Below are 23,736 nucleotides of genomic sequence, written 5' to 3' on the forward strand. Positions count from 1 at the left end.
AAAAAAGCCCAGACCGCAGGAATTTTCCCGAAATACTCTGCATGGATCACGTGAATGAGTAATCTCGCGTGATTAACTACTTGATTTATTATTTTTTCCCTCATCTCGCACATCTGACAAACTATAATTTATACAACTTATTTTGTTTTGGGAAGTATTTAATTATTTTGATAATTATTGTTAAAAAAGCTGGATTATGCAACAGACATGCAACTCATTGCCTTTATGCAGTTAAATAATAAACAATCGGTATCGGCCTTTGCTCGTGCTGTTGCCGATATGCCGATGGTTTCAAATTCATCAAAATCGGCCGATAAATATCAGCGGCCGATACATCTGTGCATCACTACTACGATGAGCTTTGTACAAATTAATGCGTTACAGGAGGGCGGGACTTAGAAGAGCTTCAATAATGTATGGTATGTGTAAATAATTATGCGTTTTTTGAACCATAAACCACGCGAACACATTATATTACACCAAATACACAAAGTAATATGCTTTTTAGCCACGGAAAAGGTTTTACATTAGAGCTTTACAATATTTTAACCTAAATGATTATAAAATAGACAGTCATCTACATCAGATGGAGTTGAAATGATAATTTAATTTTAATAGACCAACCATCACAATCTTTTTGAGATTAAATTGAGGTTTAATTTTTGTTCATTTCGTGTTAATTTGTTCGTTTTAGGCCTAATGGGGGTGAAAGAGGAAGTTCAAAGACAAAATGAAATGGAGGATAAACTTCAGCACCACAGTTTCATAAGTGAAGAAAATTCTTTCATTTGCTCACAAACTGATGAAGATTCACCTGAAGAAAGAGCAGAAGACAAAATCTCTTTTACATGCCATCTTAATGGTGAGACTTTTTCACAAAAAGGACATTCAAATGTTGACATAAAGACTCACACAGATGAAATGCCTCAGTGTGAAAAAACTTGTGCAAGTAAAAGCCACCTTGAGAATCATTTAGTTACTCACGCTGTTGTGTGGCCCTTCACCTGCCCTCAGTGTGATAAGGGTTTTTTACGAAAAAAAAATCTTTATTATCACGCAAAGACTCACACTGGAGCAAAGCCGTACACCTGTCCTCAGTGTGATAAGGGTTTTTTACAAAAAAAAAATCTTATTGTTCACTTAAGGATTCACACTGGAGAAAAGCCATACGCCTGCCCTCAATGTAATAAGGGTTTTAAACATCGAACAAGTCTTAATGTTCACACAAAGACTCACACCGGAGAAAGGCCATACGCCTGCCCTCATTGTGAAGAGACCTACAAAGAAAAAAGGCGCCTTAAGGATCATTTAGTGAGTCACACTGGTATGTGGCCCTTCGCCTGCCCTCACTGTGATAAAGGTTTTTTACGAAAAAGTCGTCTTAATGTTCACTTAAAGAATCATACTGGAGAAAAGACAAACACATGTGAACAGTCCCTGAAAGAACATAAAATAGGTCAAACTGACAACAAACCTTTTTCTTGTCCTCAATGTGGAAAGAGTTTTACACAAAAGGGAACCCTTACTATTCACATGAAGATTCACAGCGGTAATGGGCTTTACACCTGTCCTCATTGTGGGAGGAGTTTCACAACAAAAACACGTTTAGAGAATCACATACGAGTTCACACTGGAGAGAAACCTTTCAGATGCCCGCAGTGTGACAAGAGTTATAAAGAGCGTTCACATCTTCAGCATCACATACGAATTCATACAGATGAGAAGCCTTACTCGTGCAATCTGTGTGATAAGAGCTTTAGACATAAAGAAAATCTTAAGCAGCACATACAATTTCATACAGGTAAGAAGCCTTACTCATGCCATCTGTGTGGTAAGAGCTTTAAACAAAAACAATATCTTAAACATCACATACAAATTCATACAGGTGAGACGAAGCCTTTCTCGTGCCATCTGTGTGATAAGATTTACATACAAGAAAGAAATCTCAAATTGCATCTGCTGTCTTGCCATTCTGTATCAAAACCTTAAAAGTGCACACATCGTGGAAAGAGTATTTCTGAGTCAGTCATCATTCAACAATTCAGCGCACACTTTGCACTTTGATGCGAAAGAAGCCTTTTCTGCACACACGCCACAAACGCTTGAGGTATGCAAACGCACATTTGGACAAGCCAGCTTCATTTTGGAATAAGGTGCTATGGACTGAGGAAACAAAGATTGAGTTATTTGGTCATAACAAGGGACATTATGCATGGTTTCAAAAGAACATAGTGTCCAAGAATAACACTTGCTAAAATTTGGTGGAGGTTCCATCATGCTGTGGGGCTGTGTGGCCAGTGCCGGTACTGGGAATCTGGTTAAAGTTAAGGGTCGCATGGATTCCACTCAATATCAGCAGATTCTTAAGAATAATGTTGAGGAATCAGTCACAAAGTTAAAGTTACGCCAGGGCAGGATACTTCAACAAGACAACATCCCAAAACACTGCTCAAAATCTACTCGGGCATTTATGCAAAGGAACAAGTACAATTTCTCGAATGGCCATCCCAGAACTGAATATCATTGAACATCTGTGGGGTGATTTGAAGCAGGCTGTCCATGCTCGGCAACCATTAAACCTAACTGAACTAGAGATGTTTTGTAAGAAGGAATGGTCCAAAATACATTCATCCAGAATCCAGACACTCATTACAGACTATAGGAAACATCTAAAGGCTGTTATTTCTGCTAAAGGAGGCTCTACTAAATATTGATGTGATTTTTTTTCTGTTGGGGTGCACAAATTAAGGCACCTGTCTAATTTTGTTTTGTTGCACATTTTCTGTTAATTCAATACACCTCATTTTACTACTGAATTAGTATGGTGTCCTTCGGTTATTTGATAAATCAAAATGAACTCTTATGAGTTATTTGTTCATAAATAGCTTTATTAGTCTGTATTAGTTGTCATGTTTGTTTTTAAGTTCATCAAGACAGATGTGATGTTTTGCTATATTTTAAGATGTACTTTATCTCATTTAATGATTAGTGTTTAATAAATCGTTTTCTGATATAGCTTTCATACAGAATAAATTATTTTGTTATGTACACTTTAATCATAATTAAGTTGCATTGTTTTTGATGGCTGAGTCTATTCTAATCGTTTGATATGTGGGATATTTAACCTTAATAGTTTTTTTACCCATACATTCATGATTTATATATTTTCTTTGATGTTTAAGCTAATAGTTACTTAATTTACTTGCATTTCACGAATATTGAACATAGCTTGAATAAAGCGACTTTTATTTTGCCTATTGGAGCGTGTCCTGCAGTGACGTCATAAGAGTTGCGCTGCAGCTCGTCTGTCGGTTGAGAGAAGATTGAGGTGTGTGAGGTAAATAAAACGATACTTTTAATGTTATTTTTTAAGGAAATGTGAATAACAACACCGTTACATTATTGTATAACTTTATTGTAAAGTACTAAGAGTTGTTTCACTAGAGCCAACATTTATACAAGGCTATAAACAAAGAGATTTACTTCACTTTTTAAGCCATTTAGGTATGTATGTTTTTCCAAATCCATTAATGAGCTTTACATGAATTTTAAGAAATATACATGTACCTCTTCTCTGCCTGAAAACCCAGCAAGACAAGCATATGTTGTGTTTTCTGCTGGTTTGTTGGTGACCACCATTTAAACCAGCATGGGAATTATGCTGGTTTTTCCAGCAGGGTTTTCCATACAGTTCTTTAACACAGCAGATGAATTGCTGTTGTTAGTAAAATTAATCAGGGTTATAACATGCAAGACATGGGAAATAGTTACTAATGTACTTTGTTTTTCCATTTGAAAATTGTTAGACGTATGTTCATGTTAACAGAAAAGCATACGATTTGCGTTTGTATTGTCAGAATGTTTATGCCCACAAATAGCAGACATAATTGTGAAGAGAATTGCAATCGCAGTAAAAAGTAAACTGGAAAATACTTCAATACCAGGGATCCGTTCTTCGTACGTGGATACTCTATTAGTTGGATTTGATTGTCCATAAGCTTAAACCTACTCCAGAGCAGGCTTATTTCATGTAAACCAGATTAGATCGTATCTTTTAAAGCAATCTGCGAAAGGTGCATGATTAATTTGAAGAACTTTTCAATATATTGGCTAATAATAAAAAATTGTGCACTTGTGCAACTTGTTTTTGTGGAGCAGGTATTTTGATTATAATTCTTAGGGTGCTTTCACATCTGTGGTTCGGTTCATTTGGTCGGGACCAAAATCAAAAAATTATACATTGTAGCTTTTTTAGCAGTTTTAATTCCTTTTCACACCACACTGATTGCTCTGGTCCGCACCAGTTGAAACGAACCAAAATGCAGTCGTGTGATAACATCCACATCACTCATTGGCCACATATCTTTGTACGTATCAAAAGCAACGTGTGGGAAATTCCAACAGAACCCTGTGTAGGAAAATACAGCAGACACCATGGACAGAAGACTGCACACTGTAATTATGTCCATGGTTGATATATACTACATAGTTTGTATACAGCACTCCAGACAAACTGTTCATTGCCAGAACGAAGCACGGATGCGGCTTGAAAACAAAGTTTTAATGTACTGCAAACAACGAAGCCACCAAATTTCCGAGGCTCTCCTTGCAACTCCAGGTATGTCTGCGACCTGCCGTTGTGGTAATATTGCTAATAGAAACTGTAAACAAACACTTCCTCATTCCATAATGCACAGCACAGCTGACTATGGCATCTGGTTTAGTCCAAAAATGCACAGTACTTTTGCCGTTAGGTCTGTTCGATCTCAGATCGTGTTCTGACCACAAACGAACCGCTCCAGAGTTCGTTTGAAAGCGTACCGAGACCACCTCTTCAAGGAGGTCTCGGTCCGCCTGTTTGGTCCAGTTGAATTGTACCTTATTTAGTTCGGTTGAATTGTACCAGAGTTCGATAGTCATATAGACCGCGCTTCGGTTTGTGTTTATTAACCCTTTAGTTTCACTTCATCAAGCAGCTTTTCCTGTTAGAGGTTTGTGTTCAAAAACATTAATAATCTAGTATGTGCTCGTTTTTTCATGGTTTCTTCAAAATGAAGTTTTATTTGAGTGTTTTTAATAAAAATATTTTTATTTTCACCTCGTCGTATGTGCCCACCGCCAGTTAATCGAGTACTCGTTTTTCAGACCTATGGATTAAGCGAAATGAAAACATGACATAAATGCACATTCCTAGTTAGCACAAGGTACAAAAGCCTGATGGCAGATTGCGGACAAACTTTGCCGTTTGTAGTGCATTAAAATATTATTTTTAAGGCGCACGAATACCATACAATGACCACGAATACAATCATAACATCATGCTATATAAACAGTGACACAATGTCTTCTGTATTTTCCTCTTCTTTTGTTTACTTTTGGGGTTCCGTTGGAATTTCCAACCAATCGAAAAGCAGTTTAGGAAATACATCCAAAAACATATGGGCAATGAGTGATATGAACGTTATCACATTTGCTTTAATTTTGTTTTAACTGGTTCGCACCAGAGCAATCAGTCATTTTTAGCTTTGGTCCAGACCAAATGAACCGAACTACAGATGTGAAAGCACCCTGGCAAACATGCTTATGACTACATTCATTTAAATTTTCCTTCATAAAAACCAGCAGTACTAGATATATATATATACTACAATAAAAATACTCTGTGAAACAAGTTTCTTTTGAATCAACTCATCTCCAATTTTATTTTTGTCTTTACTTGTCAAGTACAATATCATGCATGAAAGGTTTGCATAGTAATTTGTATCTATTCTATCTTTAAAACTCTATCTACAAAGATGTTACCCTGTCCCTTTCCTTTGACAAAAAAATGCCAATTACCAATTAAGTTTATTTAACATATTTTCACATACCTTTATCTTTTTTACTACAGTCTTTCTGTGCAGACTCAGCAGATGCAGGACTCATGCTGCGTTCCAGAGCCCATCCAAACCAGTGGGATGTAGGACTTATCCTACCTCCAACTAGGAATAGTGCACTGGAATGCCTGTCGAAGTGGAACCTCCTACCGGCGAACTCGGGGGAGTTCGACCTACCCCGACTTCAGAAAAATAAGTCGGAGGACAATGGCGGCGCCCATAGATCGCGTCGTCGTGAGAGGAAATCTTCAAGGAATAGACTATAAATTGTACTTCTCTGCTTGTAGGGTTGTTTTAGACACTGTAATTTTATAACAACTTGTTTTTTTTATATTATGCCGTGAAATTATGTAGTTATTATCTGTTATCATGAAAATATGGTAAAAATATACCAAGTTACTTAGCGACATGCCGCGCTTTTATATAATGGCTCCAGAACACTTTGTAAAGATGTTTAAGTTGTTGTTTTACTGTAGTGTGAACTGCACAGTTCGGACCGATTTTTAAAAGTTATGTAGTCTGTACGAGGCTTAAGAAGACCGGTCGGTCGTCCATGTTTTCTGTTTACGTTCTACTTCAAATGCCTGGAACGCTTTTAAGTAGGAGCTAGGACACTTCAAGAAGGGTGGGTCCCGCGTCCCACTGGTTTGGATGGGCTCTGGAACGCAGCATTAGTTAATGTGCACTCCTGCTAGTCCTATTGTTGCAGTCAGAAATTATATTTATATGATCACAGAATATTTTCATTCTGTAGGGTGCTTATATGTTCAAAAATATGCTGTAAAACTAGAGACTTTTTATATCTCAATTGGTGTATTTGCTGATAAATTATAACTTTGGTCATTTGTATATCTTCACAGGTAGATATATCCACTGTTGTAATGATGGAGTGTGTTAAAGAGGAGACTGATCCTGAATCATTCACAATAACATCTCAACATACTCAACAACAAAGAGGTTTGTGTTTCATCTTAATGAATGATAAAGAGCATGAAGAGAATGGTAAAGTTTTTGACATTAGAGCTGTACATTATTATAATGAGGAATTTTACTATACTTTTAAAATTAAAATTATTTTAAAATAGAAAGACAGTCATCTACATCTGATGGAGTTGAAATTACAGAATTTAATTGTAATACATATTAAATTGATGTTTGTTTTTTGTTAATTTAACTTGATACTAATTTGTTAGTTTTAGGGCTAATGGAAGTGAAAGAGGAAGTTCAAGGACAAAATGAAGTGAAGGATGAACATCAGCACCACAATTTCAAAAGTGAAGAAAACTCTTTCAGTTGTTCACAGACTGATGAGGATTCACCTCAAGAAAGAGAAAAAGCTAAAATCTCTTTTGCATGCCATCTTTATGGTGAGACATTTACACTAAAAGGACATTCAAATATTGACATAAAGACTCACACAGGAGAAAAGCTTCAGTGTGAAAAGACTTGCACAAGTAAAAGCCACCTTGAGGATCATTTGGTAATTCATGGTGGTGTGTGGCCTTTCACCTGCCCTCAGTGTGATAAGGGTTTTAAACATCGAAGAAGTCTTAATGCTCACATAAAGACTCATACAGGAGAAATGCCATACGCCTGTCCTCAATGTGAAGAGACCTACAGAGAAAAAAGGCACCTTAAGGAACATTTAATTATTCACACTGGTGAGAAGCCCTTTGCGTGCCCTCAGTGTGATAAGTGTTTTGTACGAAAAAGAAGTCTGAATTTTCACTTAAAGACTCACACTGAAGAAAAGACATACACGTGTGAAACATCCCCGAAAGAACATAAAAGGAGTGACACTGACCAAACGCCTTTCTCTTGCCCTCAATGTGGAATGAATTTTACACAAAGACAAACTCTTAATGTTCACATGAGGATTCACTGTGGGGATGGGATGTACACCTGTCCTCATTGTGGGAAGAGTTTCACATCAAAAGCACATTTAAAGAGTCACATACGAGTTCACACTGGAGAGAAACCTTTCAGGTGCCCGCAGTGTGACAAAGGTTTTAAACAACGTGCACATCTTCACTATCACATAAGAATTCATACAGGCGAGAAGCCTTACTCATGCCATGTGTGTAATAAGAGTTTTAGACAAAAAGAAAATCTTAAGCAGCACGTACGAGTTCATACAGATGAGAAGCCTTTTCCATGCCATTTGTGTGATAAGAGCTTTAGACAAAAGCAAAATCTTAAGCAGCACATACAAGTCCATACAGGTGAGAAGCCGTTCTCATGCCACCTGTGTGATAAGAGCTTTAGACAAAAAGAAAATCTTAAGCAGCACATACGAGGTCATACAGGTGAGAAGCCTTTCTCGTGCCACCTGTGTGATAAAAGCTTTGCAATAAAAGAAAATCTTAAGCAACACATAGGAGGTCATACAGGCGAGAAGCCTTTCTCGTGCCATCTCTGTGATAAGAGTTTTAGACAAAAAGATAGTCTTAAGGATCACATCCAAGTTCATACAGGTGAAAAGCCTTTCTCATGCCATCTGTGTGATAAGAGCTTTAGACAAAAGAAAAATCTTAAGCAGCACATAAGAGTTCATACAGGTGAGAGACCTTACTCGTGCCATTTGTGTGATAAGAGTTACACCCATCCAAGAAATCTCAGATTGCATCTGCTGTCTTACCATTCTGTAGAAAAACCCTAAAAGTAAAACAACATTTAAAACTGTAAATGGTGTACTTTTATTTGTGTATACTTACAATAAGAACAAAACATTGTGTTTCTTTAAATGATTAAAAAACATGATGTGCTTTGTGTTGGTTTTTGGAGTGTGTCACAAAAAAGGAATATAAACTCATATAGGCTAGGGTGACCACACATGACATTCTTTCCGGACACGTCCTGGCCAGGATTTCGGTGTGTCTTCCAGAAGTCGTATTTGTTGCCCGCATACGCCATTCATTTAAAAACATAAGGTTTTGTGTGAAAAAGTTGTCAATGTTCACTCAAAGACTCACACTGGAGAAAAGACATACACATGCGAAAAGTCCATGAAAGAACATAAAAGAAGTGACACTGACCACAAACCTTTCTCTTGCCCTCAATGTGTTTTGTTTTCAATTAACAACCATTGAAAGACCCATATCGCAACGCTGCAATGGACATGTCCTTATAGCGAGAACAATTTTCTATACTGTTTTTACTGGATTTTTTGTTTGATATTTTGTCTCTATCAGTTAAAACAAATCTACCATTAAAATTATACATAGTTTTATTTGTTTTGAAGTGGGCAAATTTATGAAATCAGCAGGGGATTACATTTTTGAATCCCACAGCTGTAGAGAAGCTGCACTGTTGTGATTCAGTCTTTAGGTCCAAACCAAGGGGCACCCTTCCGATCTCTCTGATGAAGCCAATACGGAAGTGATTTAAACTGCAATTCATCGACTGGCCACTAGAGGCAGGCTCCAAAAGGGAGTCAATTCCCATAGACCTCCATGTTAAAATGGCCAACTTTACAGTAGCCTTAAAGGCGGAGTCCACGATGTTTGAAAGCCAATGTTGATATTTGAAATCACCTAAACAAACACGCCCCTACCCCAATAGAATCTGGACCTTCTGTTGATGGACCCGCCCCACACATACGCAACCCGGCAAGGATGTCGGTTAGTAGACGCTCCTTACTACTGATTGGCTATAAGTGTGTTTTGGTTGTCGGCCCGTCTTCTTTTCCAAAGCGTTTTTCAAACATCGTGGACTCCGCCTTTAAAGTTCTGCATAATTAAGGGCGTGGCCACTTGAGTGATGGTTGAACAGTGCTGCTGTCACTGAAGTCGACCTAGGCGGGCGTGGTTTCAGCGACCAGTCACCGTAGCTTCACCCACATCCCGCCTCTTTACCCATGTTCGGATCAGTGAGTGACGCGTGGCCAAGATGGCGACGGAAGACATCATCTACTTTTAGCTTCATAAACGATCTTCAGAAACCTATGGGTGACAGACTATGGGACACTACACTCCATTTTTTACAGTCTATGGTCCAAACACATGGACCTTCAAATTCAGAAAAACTTCACATTTTAAAATATATTAATTTTAATGTACTGAAATTTGATAATGCTCTACAAGTTAAACTTTGTTAGCAGTGCAAAAGGTCATAGGTTCCACCCCAGGAACACACATTCCGAAGAAATGTATAGCTTTAATGTAATGTAACTTTAATCAAAGATAGTAAACAGCATACAGTTTTTAAATTAAGGGAAACCCCCTAACTCTACAAATTATGCCAATCTTCATGGATTTCATAATAAACATTAAAAAGCCAGTCAAAACGGCACACTCGTCATGTCCCTCGCAATACGACTGACATAAGTTTTAGTTGCTCACCGGAAGTCTTACACAAAGGAGCTCAAAGATGGCGGCACCAACATTTATGTCAAAAATAAGGTGGACAGTGTCCAAGCAAAATGGAAATATACTCGGGGCTTCATACAGCTGACCTGGAGCACTTAACTAGATTAGGATCCAGCAAACAATTAAAAAATAGGCAGAAGGTATGTTTTGCAATATTTAAAGTAGGGCTGGGAAAAGATTAATCGCATACAAAATAAAAGTTATTTTTGCATAATATATGTGTGTGTGCTGTGTGTAATTATTGTGGATATTTAACCACACACACATACATATATTCATGTCAGATTTTTTTTTAATAAATATAAATACACATGTTAATGTTTCTTAAATACATACATGACTGTGTGCGTATTTATATGTACATAATAATTACACACAGCACACACTCATATATTATGCAAAAAATCACTTTTATTTTGTATGCGATTATTCGCGATTAATCTTTTCCCAGCCCTAATTTTAAGATAAACTTTATTTCATCAATCTTTAATTATTAATATTTATTAAATATTTCTGTGATATAATTTTCATAAAGGGTAATTTATTTATTTTGTTATGTAAACTTAAATCATAATTAAGATACAGTGTTCTTCATGGGCAGAGACTATACTCTTTGACAAATGTGGGATATCTAACCTTAAATATGTTTTTAACTATTTATTTTTTCTTTGGTGTAGAAGTCCATTCATTTACTTGCATTTCACAAATATTGAACAAAGGACTTTTATTTTGCCCCGTGGAGCGTGTCGTGCAGTGATGTCATGCAAGTTGCGCTCTATGGTTGCGATACAGCTTATCTATCGGTTAAATGCAGATTGAGGTGATTGTGAGGTAAATTAAACGATACTTTTAATGTTATTATTTTTTAAAGAAAGGTACTCCCGCAGCTTTAATAACGCTGATACATTATTGTAATAGTTTATTGTAAAGTACTGAGAGTTGTTCCAGTAGGGCCAACATTTATAGAAGGCAATAAACAAAGAGATGTGTTTTAATTTTCAAGTCAGTATGTAGTTTAATTTATGTACGGTATGTAGGCTATATTCAAATCTGTTGGTGAGCTTTACATGAATTACAAGGAATACATGCTCCTCTTTTCCATGCTGTTCCTTAACATAACAAATGGATAAGTTAATTGATGTTGTGTCCTAACATGCAAGACATTGGAAATACAGTTACAAATGTGTTTTGTATTTTATTTTATCTGCTTTGTTTTTTAATTTTTATTTATTTGTTAGACGTATGTTTGTGTTAACAGAAAAGCAAATGATTTGTATAGTCAGAATGTTAACGTCCACAAATAGCAAACATAATTGTGAAGAGAATTTGAAATCAGTGTTAAAATTCAACTGGAAAATACTTTTAATACCAAATCTTTGAAATGAAAGTGTTAAAACCCGTAAAAGATAACACCAGTGCTGAGCGTATATGTTATAGACCACAGAGAAAACTTTATTGTGTCATTACTCTAACTACATTGAGATATATCAAGTTAAATGTTTATTTTGGCCAAAACTTTTCAGCTCTTATATTTGAATGCCTCGCTTGTCCTGTGAACTACTGACACATTTTTGTATATCTCATTTGGCGTATTGATAAAATTATGAAATTATAACTTTGGTCATTTGTATATCTTCACAGGTCTGTTCCTGTAGATGCTGAAGAAACAATCTTAAATGACACAATCTTCATTGAAGTCACTATCACACCAGTTCATCTATAAATACTGTGAAGAAGTCAAACAAGCAGCTGCTGTCACAACACATTCAACTACTCTACTATTCTGATCCACTGTTGTAATGATGGAGTGTGTTAAAGAGGAGACTGATCCTGAATCATTCACAATAACATTTCAACATACTCAACAACAAACAGGTTTGTGTTTCATCTTAAAGAGCCAGTCAGATCCAGTATTGAAAATCATGTAGTGTCATGTAGCTGTCTATCAATGTAAGTGGTGTTCAAAGTTGTTAAGTGCACATAAAAAGTTATTGTCTTCTAAAGTAGGCAGTCGACTCTGAACCGCGTGAAGAGTCAATTTTTTTTTTCGAATTTCCCGCCTGTTGTCTGTCTACGTATGAAGGCAACACTACCTATGGGTGACGTCACAGATATTACGTCCATATTTTTATGGTCTATAGACCTGACTGGCACTTTAATGAATGATAAAGAGCATAACGTTTTTGACACTGGTTATAAAGTCATTAGAGCTGTACAATATTATAATGAGGAATTTGACTTAAATGATTATAAAAAAGAAAGAGAGTCATCTGCATCTGAACCAGTTGAAATGACAGAATTTAATTTTAATAGACCAACCATCACAATAATCTTTTTTGCATTTAAAGATTAAATTGAGGTTTGATTTTTGTTAATTTAATTTCATGTTAATTTGTTCGTTTTAGGCCTAATGGGAATGAAAGAGGAAGTTCAAGGACAAAATGAAATGGAGGATAAACTTCAGCACCACCATTTCCAAAGTGAAGAAAATTCTTTCGGTTGCTCACAGACTGATGAGGATTCACCTGAAGAAAGCGCAGAAGCCGAAATCTCTTTTGCATGCCATCTTAATGGTGACACTTTTTCAAAGAAAGAACATTTAAATGTTGACATAAAGACTCACACAGGAGTAATGCAATACATCTGTCCTCAGTGTAAAAAGACTTGCAGAAGTAAAAGCCACCTTGAGGATCATTTAGTTATTCACACTGGTAAGAGGACCTTTGCATGCCCTCATTGTGATAAGTGTTTTAAACAACGAAGAAGTCTTAATGTTCACATAAAGACTCACACCGGAGAAAGGCCATACAGCTGCCCTCAATGTGAAAAGACCTACAGAGAAAAAAGGCGCCTTAAGGATCATTTAGTTATTCACACTGGTGTTTGGCCCTTCACCTGCCCTCAGTGTGCTAAGAGTTTTTTACGAAAAAATAGGCTTAATGTTCACTTAAAGACACACACTGAAGAAAAGAAAAACACATGTGAAAAGTCCCTGAAAGAACATAAAATAAGTCACACTGACCACAAGCCTTTCTCTTGCCCTCAGTGTGAAAGGAGTTTTACACAAAGACGAAACCTTAATATTCACATCAGGATTCACAGTTTTGGTGGGCTTTACACCTGTCCTCATTGTGTGAAGAGTTTCACAAGAAAAACACATTTAGAGAATCACATACGAGTTCACACTGGAGAGAAACCTTTTAAGTGCCCGCAGTTTGCCAAGAGTTTTAAACAACGTGGAAATCTTTTGTGTCACATACGAATTCATACTGGTGAGAAGCCTTTCTCATGCCATCTGTGTGATAAGAGTTTTAGACAAAAAGATAATCTTCAGTATCACATACAAATTCATAAAGGTGAGAAGCCTTATTCATGCCATCTCTGTGATAAGAGCTTTAGACAAAAAAAAAATCTTAAGCAGCACATACAATTTCATACAGACGAGAAGCCTTTCTCGTGCCATCTGTGTGATAAGAGTTACACCCAGGCAAAAAATCTCAAATATCATCTGCTGTCTAAACATTCTGTAAAAAAAACTAAAAGTGCTCACACTGTGTAAAGGGTTTTATTGGCTCTGGGACACTGATAAAACAGAAGTGACTGTACAATGGGGAAATAATGATTTGATCTTATGTTGATTTTGTAAGTTTGCCCTCTTAATACAAATGAAAATGATAGAGACAGAATATCAAACTATACAAATATTAAAAAAGGATTTACAAGTCAGTGAGTCAAGTACACTGTAAAAAAAACTTTGCTACCTTAAAATTTTATGTTGAATCAATTCAGATTTACAAGTCATTTCAACAGAGATGAGTTGTCACAACTAATAAAATATAGTTGAGAAAACTTAATTTTATACGTTTATAACAACTCACCTGTAGTTATAACAACTCATGTCTAGTCAAGATAAATAATAGTAAGTTGAGGTGACTTGTAGATCCGAGTTGATTCGGCAGAAAATTTTAAGGCAGCAAAGTATGCAAGACATGACTTGGTGGAGAAACCCTTTTTGGGAAGCACTAAGCTAAGACGTTCCTTGTTGGTCACCAGGTTTGCACACATCCGTTTTTAAATCATTAACTTTTTTTCATGATAACAAAAATACTATTTTTAACTATTGTTCAAGTAAACAGCGATAAACCTTTGTGACATTGCGGCTCTGAAGACACATTTATTTATTTATTTCCCCACCAATGTCAAAATCAAACTTACTGGATGTATAGACATCATTTAATTTTTAAAGAAATTTGCGGTTTAAACAAACACTTCAGTTTTATTTGTGAGGTGAAATTTTTGATCTAGCAGGGTTGTTGCAGTGAATTTTGTGAAATTCAATATTGTTTTTTGCAATGTAGCTGTTTTTGGTTTTATTTACTTAAAATTAAGTAAATATGTTTTAAATTCATAAAGAGTGATTCAGTTTTATTCAGTGTGATATTATCAGTTGACACTAATAGCAAAGTAAAACAGTGTTAGTATTGTGCAGTATTAACTGTCCGTACATTGCACTTTAAATGTTTTTAAGGCTCTTGTTGTTGAAATAGAATTGAATATATTTTACCCTCTTTATATATTTGAAATCAAATAAGATGTCAAAAGTAATCTAAATGTAATCCAAAAGTAGTCAGATTACTCTACCAACAATGTGTAATCTAAGAGATTATATTACTGACTACAAATTTTGTCTTGTAATTTGTAATCAGTAACGAATTACAATTCATAAGTAATCTACCCAGCTCTGATGTCAGTAAAGATGAAACAGCAGTGTTTCCCAACACGCAAAGTTATAAAAATTTCATGCACACAGCCATGCGGACACACTGTACTGCGTATCTTCATTGAATTACTGGATCTGAAACATTACAAGCTATTATAACACTCACACTTTGACTGCCTGTGTTTGTGCGTAATATTTTAATGTGGTGTTGTTGTCACGGTAGGAATAATGGAAAACTGAAGAAGAACCCAAACGCAAGGGATGTACAAAAATAAACTATATATCTATTTAACAGAACATAAAAACCCACGTGGGGGTAAAACAGAGGATGAAATAATACTGTGATAGAACACAAAACACTGGAACAGAACTCAGGCACACGGAGAACATGAACACTGAAATTCAACAACGAACGCGCACACGACAGAGAACGAGAGGGCATTATAAAGACACCACATCAATGGGGAACAGGTGAACATAATTAATTACGTAAGACACGAGTACATAAGGGAGCAGGGTAAAAGTGACAAGACACTGGGAACACGTGACACACATACATGATGTGAAAACACTTGTCCCCACACAAAACACAATGCTGCCATGACCTTGCCCTCAGAAATAGGACCTGAATAATATACCAAGGTCAGGCAAGACCATGACAGCGACAAGACCGTGGGAACACGTGGAAGCCACATACACAATATAACTCCACGTGTCCCCACACAGAACATAATACTGTCATGGTCCTGTCAGATGCACTCAGACCTTAATCTAGCACAGAAGGTCTGACAAGACCATGACAGTTGTACTGTAAATGCATGTATAGTGTATGGGCAAAATGGAAAATATGCTGGACTTTATACAGCTGCACTGGAACACAGTTATTTGTTAATGAATCAGTCTGCTTCATGTTTGATTTTAAGTGCAGCAAGCGACCAATAAAACGACAGGTGTTATGTTTTGCTATATTATGAGATATACTTAAATGTGAAGAGTTTGGTTCCAAAACGAGATGTTTTTAAAAATTGTGTCAAAACATGTTTATTATTATCTTATCATGTTTTTATCGTGTTTTATTGTGCTACTAAGCTGTATGTTTTACTTAAGAAGGCTTAAAACAAAACAACAGCAGTTTAATTGATATTAATTGAAATGCACAACTTTAAAAAACGAGATTTTTGAAAAATAAAAAAAATGAGTTTTGGAAACAAACTCTTAATATGCCCTGTTTGTGATATCACTTGAAAATTCAGACTACAAGATAATAGTTTGCATAAAGTATAATTTCTTCATTTTGTGATGTAAACTTATTCATCACAATTAAGATGCAGTGAATAAATCATTGACAGATTCTGTTTTGCAAAGATGGGATATTTTACCTTAAACATAATTAGTTTACCTGTACATTCATGTTTTGTATTTTTTATTTGGAAAAGATGATCGTTCATTAATATCCTTGCGTTTCACGAATTTTGACACAGATTGAATAAAGGGACTTTTATTTTGCTTATTGGAGCCTGTCGTGTGGAGACCGTGGAGACGCTTCCTGCGCTGCCGCTCGTCTGTCGGTTGAGGAAAGATTAAGAGGTAAATTAAACTAATAAATATACTAAGAGATAAATGTTTAAACATTATTGAATTTTATAAAATGTTATTTAATGTGAATTAGGATTACAGTATTGTAAAGCAATAAGTTTTGTTTCACTACCGCCAACAACAAGACAATACAAAGAGATTTTCTTCACTTTTCAAGCCATTCATTTAGGTCTAAATGGTTTTCAGATCTTTTAATGAGCTTTTCATGAATTTTAAGAAATATACATGCTCCTCTTTTCCATAAAGTACTTTAAGCAGATGGATAATTGATCAGGAGGATCATAACTTGTAATACGTGGATAATACAATAACAAATGTACTTTGTTTTGACATTTTATTGTCAGACATTGTATGTTTGTGTAAACAAAAATGCAAATGATTTGCATTGTCTGGATGTTTACGTATGTGAATCAGCTTCATATCCTGCCACCCATTTTTAACCATAAATATTTAATGCAGATCACCTCATGAATGCTGATTTGCATATTAATAAGACTGTAATTCAATTTTATGTTCATAAGCTGGTATGCGCCCTGTCAATAAATGCAAGCCATTGGTGTAATCCTCAGTTCTCATTCAAATGGGCGCGAATTCAAAATATAAGTGTATGTGTTGTAGACCACAGAGAAAACAGTATTGTGTCATTACTCTGAAGCAGTACATGCTTTAGGTCTTATATTTCAACGTTTTAATATCTCATTTGGCATATTGATTAAATTATGAAATTATAACTCATTTGTATATCTTCACAGGTCTGTTTCTGTAGATGCTGAAGAAACAACCTTAAATTATACAATCTTCAGTGAAGTCACAATCACACCAGTTCATCTATAAATACTGTGAAGAAGTCAAACAAGCAGCTGCTGTCACAACACATTCAACTATTCTGATCCACTGTTGTAATGATGGAGTGTGTTAAACAGGAGACTGATCCTGAATCATTCACAATAACACCTCAACATACTCAACAACAAAGAGGTTTGTGTTTCATCTTAACCCTTATGTGTTGTTGGGGACTTTTTTTGGTCATTTTTTAAAGGGACACTCCACTTATTTTGAAAATATGCTCATTTTCCAGCTCCCTTAGAGGTAAACATTTGATTTTTACAGTTTTGGAATCCATTCCGCCGATCTTCGGGTCTGGCGGTACCACTTTTAGCATAGCTTAGCATAATCCATTGAATCTAATTAGACCATTAGCACTGCGTTCAAAAATATCCGAAAAAGTGTTTCGATATTTTTCCTATTTAAAATTTGACTCTTCTGTAGTCACATTGTGTACTAAGACTGACGGAATTTTTTAAGTTGCGATTTTCTAGGCCGATATGACCAGTGGTGTAGTGCTGGGTATATGGAGTATACTCACCTCTTAATTTGATGGCATGCACTCTAAAAAAAAACGGTGCTATATAGCACCAAAAGTGGTTCTTTGCTCGTAATCATAGAAGAACTGTTTTTAGTGCCATATAGCACCGGTGAAGCACCAGTGAAGCACCTGTGTAGAACCATATAGTGCTATGTAGAACCATATTTGGTGCTACAGTGGTTCTATATGGCCCCTATATGGTTCTACAAAGGTGCTTCACTGGTGCTTCACCGGTGCTATATGGCACTAAAAACAGTTCTTCTATGATTACGATCCAAAGCAACAGTTTTGGTTCTATATAGCACCGTTTGTTTTTTTAGAGTGTGGGTTATACCTACTTCTACTAGGGGCATAAACTAAGAGTATACCCACTTCTCCAGACACCACTACACCACTGGATATGACTAGAAACTATACTCTCATTCTTGCGTTATAATCAAGGACTTTTCTGTTGTACCATGGCTGCAGCAGGCACAATGATATTACACAGCGCCTGAAAGTAGTCCCCTTGGTAACTTTCAATACCAGGGGACTATTTTCGGGCATTGGCATAGACTCGGAGATCGGCTGAATAGATTTCAAAACGGTAAAAATCAAATGTTAAGCACAATGGAAGCTGGAAAATAAGCATATTTTCAAAAAAGTGTCCCTTTAAGTCTTAATTTGACCTCGGCTTTATCTGTGTTTCAGCAAGTGGAATAATTTTTGGTGACAAATCTTATATTTACACACATTTTAAGAAAATTTTTAAATGAATAAAAAAAGCCACTAAATTAAAGGTTGGTGGAGGAGAAAAGCTGTTTAAAAGGCGGCTTTTTATAGGAGCTGGGAAAATCTCTGATCTCTGCAGCAATATTGAGGAGAGAGCATCTCCCTCACGCACCAGTTGCTGCTTTACTGGTGAGAGAGATTCAGTCTCCTGCAGCTGTCCCTACAGGCACACTTGCAGAAAGCACCAAGTGATATGCTGCAAGTCCTGCTGGAAAGACTGAACACACACGTGCACACATACACACTAAAAGTTAGTTTGATTGTTTAATTTTCCATCCAACTCTTGCTTCATTGTTATAGGAAGTTGTTTTTGGAGCTGTTTTTGTGTTCATATTAAATGATGTTCATAAATCTGATGCAGAGTAGATTTGTTTACAGAAATTCATTTTTTTCCACGCACACACACACAACATACTTCATATAACTCAATGTACACGGCAGAAATTAAGCTCTTTTTTTGCACAGGCCTACTAAAGGGTTAATGGTGCCATTGTCAGCAGCCATATCACCCTGTAGCCCAAGACAGCTTGCCCACTGAAGCTAAGCAGGGCTGAGCCTGGTCAGTACACTGTAAAAAATTTCCCTGTAAAAAAACGGTATTATGCTGGAAGCTGTGGTTGCCAGCATTGCACTGTTAATTTACAGCGTGATACTGTTATTAGAAAAAACAGCATGATACTGTTTTGTTACCTACAGCAGTCAACTGTTATTTTAACAGCATGGTACTGTTTGTGTCACCTACAGAATACAGCTGTTATTTAATAGCATGATACTGTTTTTGTTATCTACAGCATTAAACTGTTATTAAGCATTATATACCTGTTAATTTACAGTACATATTAGTCACAACTCCATTATTTTTTAATTTAAATGCTATTATACCCTGCATTTTATATTTGTCAAAGTGGATAACATAGAACAAAAAAGGCCAGGTTATGAATTTTTTATTCTTTATTCTATTCAACACCAGATTGACTGTTATGCTATGTTTGTTATGCCATAAAACAGGCAGAAATACAAGCAGATATATTTTAATATTCAGTGCATAAACTGTGGTGCAACAAAAACGCACCAATAACATACTAAAATACAAAAAAATCAAACAAACAAAGAACAATATTGAGATGCCTTATCTTTACTTAAAATACAAATGTAGTTTAAAATTTAGATTTCAAAAAAAGCACAAAAGTTGTAAAAACAGCACATTTTTAAAAGGATTCAATAAAACATTAATTTGCTTATTCTTTAACAGACACCAGCCCAATTTTAAATATGAAAACATGGTCTATAATATACAAACCAGTATAAAAAAACACCACCCCACCAGTGGTGGCCAGGATGCAAAATATGTGTTTGGGGTGTAATGTGATTCGTGAATCTATATGCATTGCACATCATGTCAAAATACGTGCCTCCCGCAAACGCCCCGAATATGATAAAGAATAAAAGAGACATTCACATGATACCCGCAAGACACTCATTTAACACTAAACTCTGATTACACATGAGATTAGACAAGCTAGTATGGCAAAAGCGAGCATCTCTTTTATTATAATCCCCTTCAAAGTGTCTGGAGCAGGCACGCACTTTGACATGACACGCCATGCACAGGTTCACATGACGCGCCAAACACACATTTTGAAGTGACGAGCCACACACATGACAATGTTTTGGGTAGCTTTGTATTCGTGCCTCCTCGGAGAAGTCACCTGCCATCACTGCAGCCCACCATATTTAAAAAAAACTGTATTGGTGGGAAGTGTCAGCTACATTTTAAATGAAGTACCACTCAAAGTCCAAAAGTCTTTTTTAAAAGATTTGATATTTTGAGACTGACTGTTGATGGTCTTCTTTTGCAGTTTTCCTGTTTTAGAGGTCACTTTTCCCTTTGCACCCTTGTTTCCCGGTTTGATTTTAATTAAGCATCTGGAAAATAAAAAGAGAATATTTTCAGTGAACAATGATTTAAAACTCTGACTTAGCTAATAAAACTTCCAGTAAAACTTTACAAAAATGTGTCATTAGTTAACATAAGTTAACTATTTTAGTGAACATGAATTAACATAAACAATACTTACACAGCCCTTTTGAGTTAATTTAACACTTACTAAGACATTATTAAAAGTTGGAATTGTTCACATTAATGAACTGTGAACTAACGAACACAACAAATTACTTTTTATAAACTATTATTAACAAAAATTACTAAATACTTCTGTGTACTGCTTATTGTTAGTTCATGTTAGCTAATACATTGACTAATGTTAAAGTGATAGTTTAACCAAAAATGAAAATTATTTCATAATTTACTCTAATTTTGTTCTAAACCTGTATGAGTTCCTTTATTCTGTTAAACACCAAAGACGATATTTTGATAAATGATGGTAAGCACAAGGTTGGCACCGCCCGTTGACTTGGGTACTGTCATCAGTGTGGTCACCATCATTTATCAAAATATCTCAGTTTGTGTTCAACAAAATAAATAAACTCACATGCTTGGAGCCACATGAGGGTAGATGAGGAAAGAATTTTCATTTTTGGGTGAACTATCCCGTTTAACAAATGAGACCTTATTGTGAAGCCTTACCAAAATTGCCTCCTCAAAAGTTACAAATTCAACCTTTAAAGACAGTCACAAGTTAAAATTAAGTTACGTTAATGAAATCATTATTTTATGTGGAACCATTCCTTTTAATTTTTTTTTTTAAATAACTTGTTACCTTTGAAGGACTTCCAGTGTGGATGCTGCTTTCACTTTTTGCAAGATGAAGATGTAATACAAAGAAATCAATGCAGCAAGTCCAGTGAGACACGTTGGCTGAACACCCTTTTGTCTTTCAGGCTGATCATCCATTGTTTAATCCATTGTCCCTGAGAATCACCTGGACCAAATGAATGTATAGATTAATGTATAATCCTTAATATCTGGAGAGCTAAGTGTAGAAAAGGCAGTGAGAAGAATATGCAAGCACTGGCAAAGACACAAAGTGCCATGTCCTTCAACCTAACAGTATGTTATTTTCAGAGGCCATTGTCATGATACAATTAAATGAATAGTAATTGAGGGCCACTCATGTTTCTAAAGGTAAACTGAAAATCACAAATTCATTTAGTGTCCGTGTAAAGTCTAATATTAAAACTGTTCTCAGTTTCAGTGTTCTCAAATACAGTGGCCTCCAGAATGAGGCACATAAAGCTTGATGTTCTCCTGATAGTAAAAGGCACAGCAAGAAGATCCCCGGTTCGAGCCCCGGCTAGGTCAGGTGCCTTTTTTTGTGGAGTTTGCATGTTCTCCCTGTGTCAGCGTGGGTTTACTCTGGGTACCCATAGATGCCAAATTGTCTCTACCCCAACCAGTGTCTGGATTGACTTGTGTGACTAAAAACTTGTGTATGGATTAACCAGTTCTCACCATGAATATAGCCAAAGATGCTGGAATGGCATAAAGAATAAGAAAGAAAGATAGTAAAAGGTTGTGTCAGCCTGGAGTGTGGGCCTTGTTTAGTAAAAAATGTCAAATTTCATATATTTACCAAACAGGATCAAACGAGGTGTCACAAGTCTTCTCAAAGTCAGCAGGAGTGGCACACATCTATTAGCAAAGATAACAATTTATGATAATTAACATCTGCAATAAGACTTCATATTTTACAGAGGCAACAAAGACATTTTACTCACAACATGAATGGTTATAAAAAATGATACTCTCTCACCTTTTACTCACCTTAATCTGTAATATTTGTTGGTCTATACAATGCACGAAAAGGGAATAGGGACCAAAATAGCACCAAAGCACCAAAATATACCTACATGGAGGATAAAAGTAATTCAGATAAGTCAAGTAGTAATCTTTTGATGCGATTCAATTGGTTTTGCAACATACAAAACTGTAACACTTTTTAATGTACATCAGTTTCTAACCATAATCATAAATTCAAGTTTGACTGCACTTTCTTGTACTTGATGCATAATGACTTAACAAGTTTGAAATCATGTTTGCAACAAAGACTTCTAGATGCACAGTGAATTAAATAAGTTACAGTTTTTCACCAAGAACCATTTTGACTGCTCAAGTCTTATGAATTAGGGTGCCTTTGTTTAATTTTTGTGTAATCAGACTACGAATTCATATACCTCACCTACCTTAACTTACTGTATACAATGAAGCCAGGATATGTCCATTTTATAAACTTAATGTGTCTTACCACCAAAAAAAGCGTGCCACATACAACAGGATGTTTCAACCAGCTAACGAGCATGTAATGAATTTATAAATACCAGATCTTTTTAGTGTTATTTGTAGATATACTTGGTAACAAAGGATTTTAAAAGGATTTTAAGATAATACAAAAAACAGGCGAATTTGCAGATAACACAAGTGTATCTTTCACTTGCATCGACAGAATGCACACATTAAAAATGTAAAGACACAAAACCCATAATTGATTTTGATCGTTCCTCATTCATCTTTTACACAGATTTTAGTAAAATAAACAGGTTGGATAAAACTTTGGTGAATTCTTACCTGTGATCTGATGTGAGTGTAACTGATGTGATGGTAGAGTACCTGCTTTGCCTGATTAAAATAGGAAATGGAATCTCACATGGTGATCAACAGTAAACATTACAAATTTGACCTCTTAGCAAAAGGAAAAACCACCAACAATCAAGAATGCTTGATAATAAGGTGTCATGGGTCTGCAATCAAAAAAATGTTGTTATAATGGAAGTCAATGGGGCAAAAACAGCCAAAAACCATAAATAAGGGAGAAAAAAATAAAATCTGATGCTGCACAAAAACTAACAATGCATCAAAGCCAATGTTTTTACTAATCTTTGACAATCCCAAGACTCTAAAAAAAAGTTTTAAAAAATCCGGTCCATAATCACTTTTTATATTGAAAATCAGACATTTTGTGTTTTCCCCCCAAATCAGTGACGTCACTTATTAACTTAGCAATTAAAGAGTTAAGATCATAGCGTTTTTGTAAAGATTTGGTAGTTTTGATCAGTACTGAGGTTGATTAACAGATTTATGCA

General features: G+C 35.8%; 2 protein-coding genes and 1 long non-coding RNA gene across 9 annotated transcripts in view; 2 read left to right on the forward strand and 1 right to left on the reverse strand.

Annotated features, from left to right (window-relative positions):
- LOC129451677 (uncharacterized) overlaps positions 1-23,736 on the forward strand; it is a 53,545-nt gene that overhangs the window by 28,361 nt on the left and 1,448 nt on the right. The gene's annotated exons all lie outside the window — the stretch shown is intronic.
- The window catches only part of LOC129451691 (uncharacterized), a 28,259-nt gene continuing 5,173 nt past the window's right edge, over positions 651-23,736 (forward strand). The window contains exons 1-4 of one of the 5 annotated variants that reach the window (XM_055215107.2): positions 3,038-3,337; positions 5,891-6,145; positions 6,737-6,833; positions 7,076-8,562. In XM_055215107.2, the coding sequence (XP_055071082.2) occupies positions 6,758-6,833; positions 7,076-8,535 (1,536 nt within the window). In that variant the 5' untranslated portion in view covers positions 3,038-3,337; positions 5,891-6,145; positions 6,737-6,757 and the 3' untranslated portion in view covers positions 8,536-8,562. Of the gene's footprint in view, positions 863-3,037; positions 3,338-5,890; positions 6,160-6,736; positions 6,834-7,075; positions 8,563-23,736 lie in introns of those variants that run through there. The other 4 variants (XM_055215090.2, XM_073859466.1, XM_055215083.2 and 1 more) reach the window with 4 other exon arrangements.
- Positions 19,307-23,297, reverse strand: LOC129442594 (uncharacterized). Of its 3 annotated transcripts, none has more exons than XR_012360430.1 (5): positions 23,222-23,297; positions 22,421-22,502; positions 22,230-22,288; positions 20,775-21,578; positions 19,307-20,622 (listed from the first exon to the last, which is right to left on the reverse strand). It is a non-coding gene; the product is annotated as an uncharacterized lncRNA (long non-coding RNA). The 3 variants fall into 3 exon arrangements; XR_012360429.1 differs by having other exon boundaries at positions 22,410-22,502; XR_012360428.1 differs by lacking the exon at positions 23,222-23,297 and having other exon boundaries at positions 22,230-22,742.

The sequence above is a fragment of the Misgurnus anguillicaudatus genome, chromosome 21, assembly GCF_027580225.2.
Source record: "Misgurnus anguillicaudatus chromosome 21, ASM2758022v2, whole genome shotgun sequence".
NCBI lineage: Eukaryota > Metazoa > Chordata > Actinopteri > Cypriniformes > Cobitidae > Misgurnus > Misgurnus anguillicaudatus.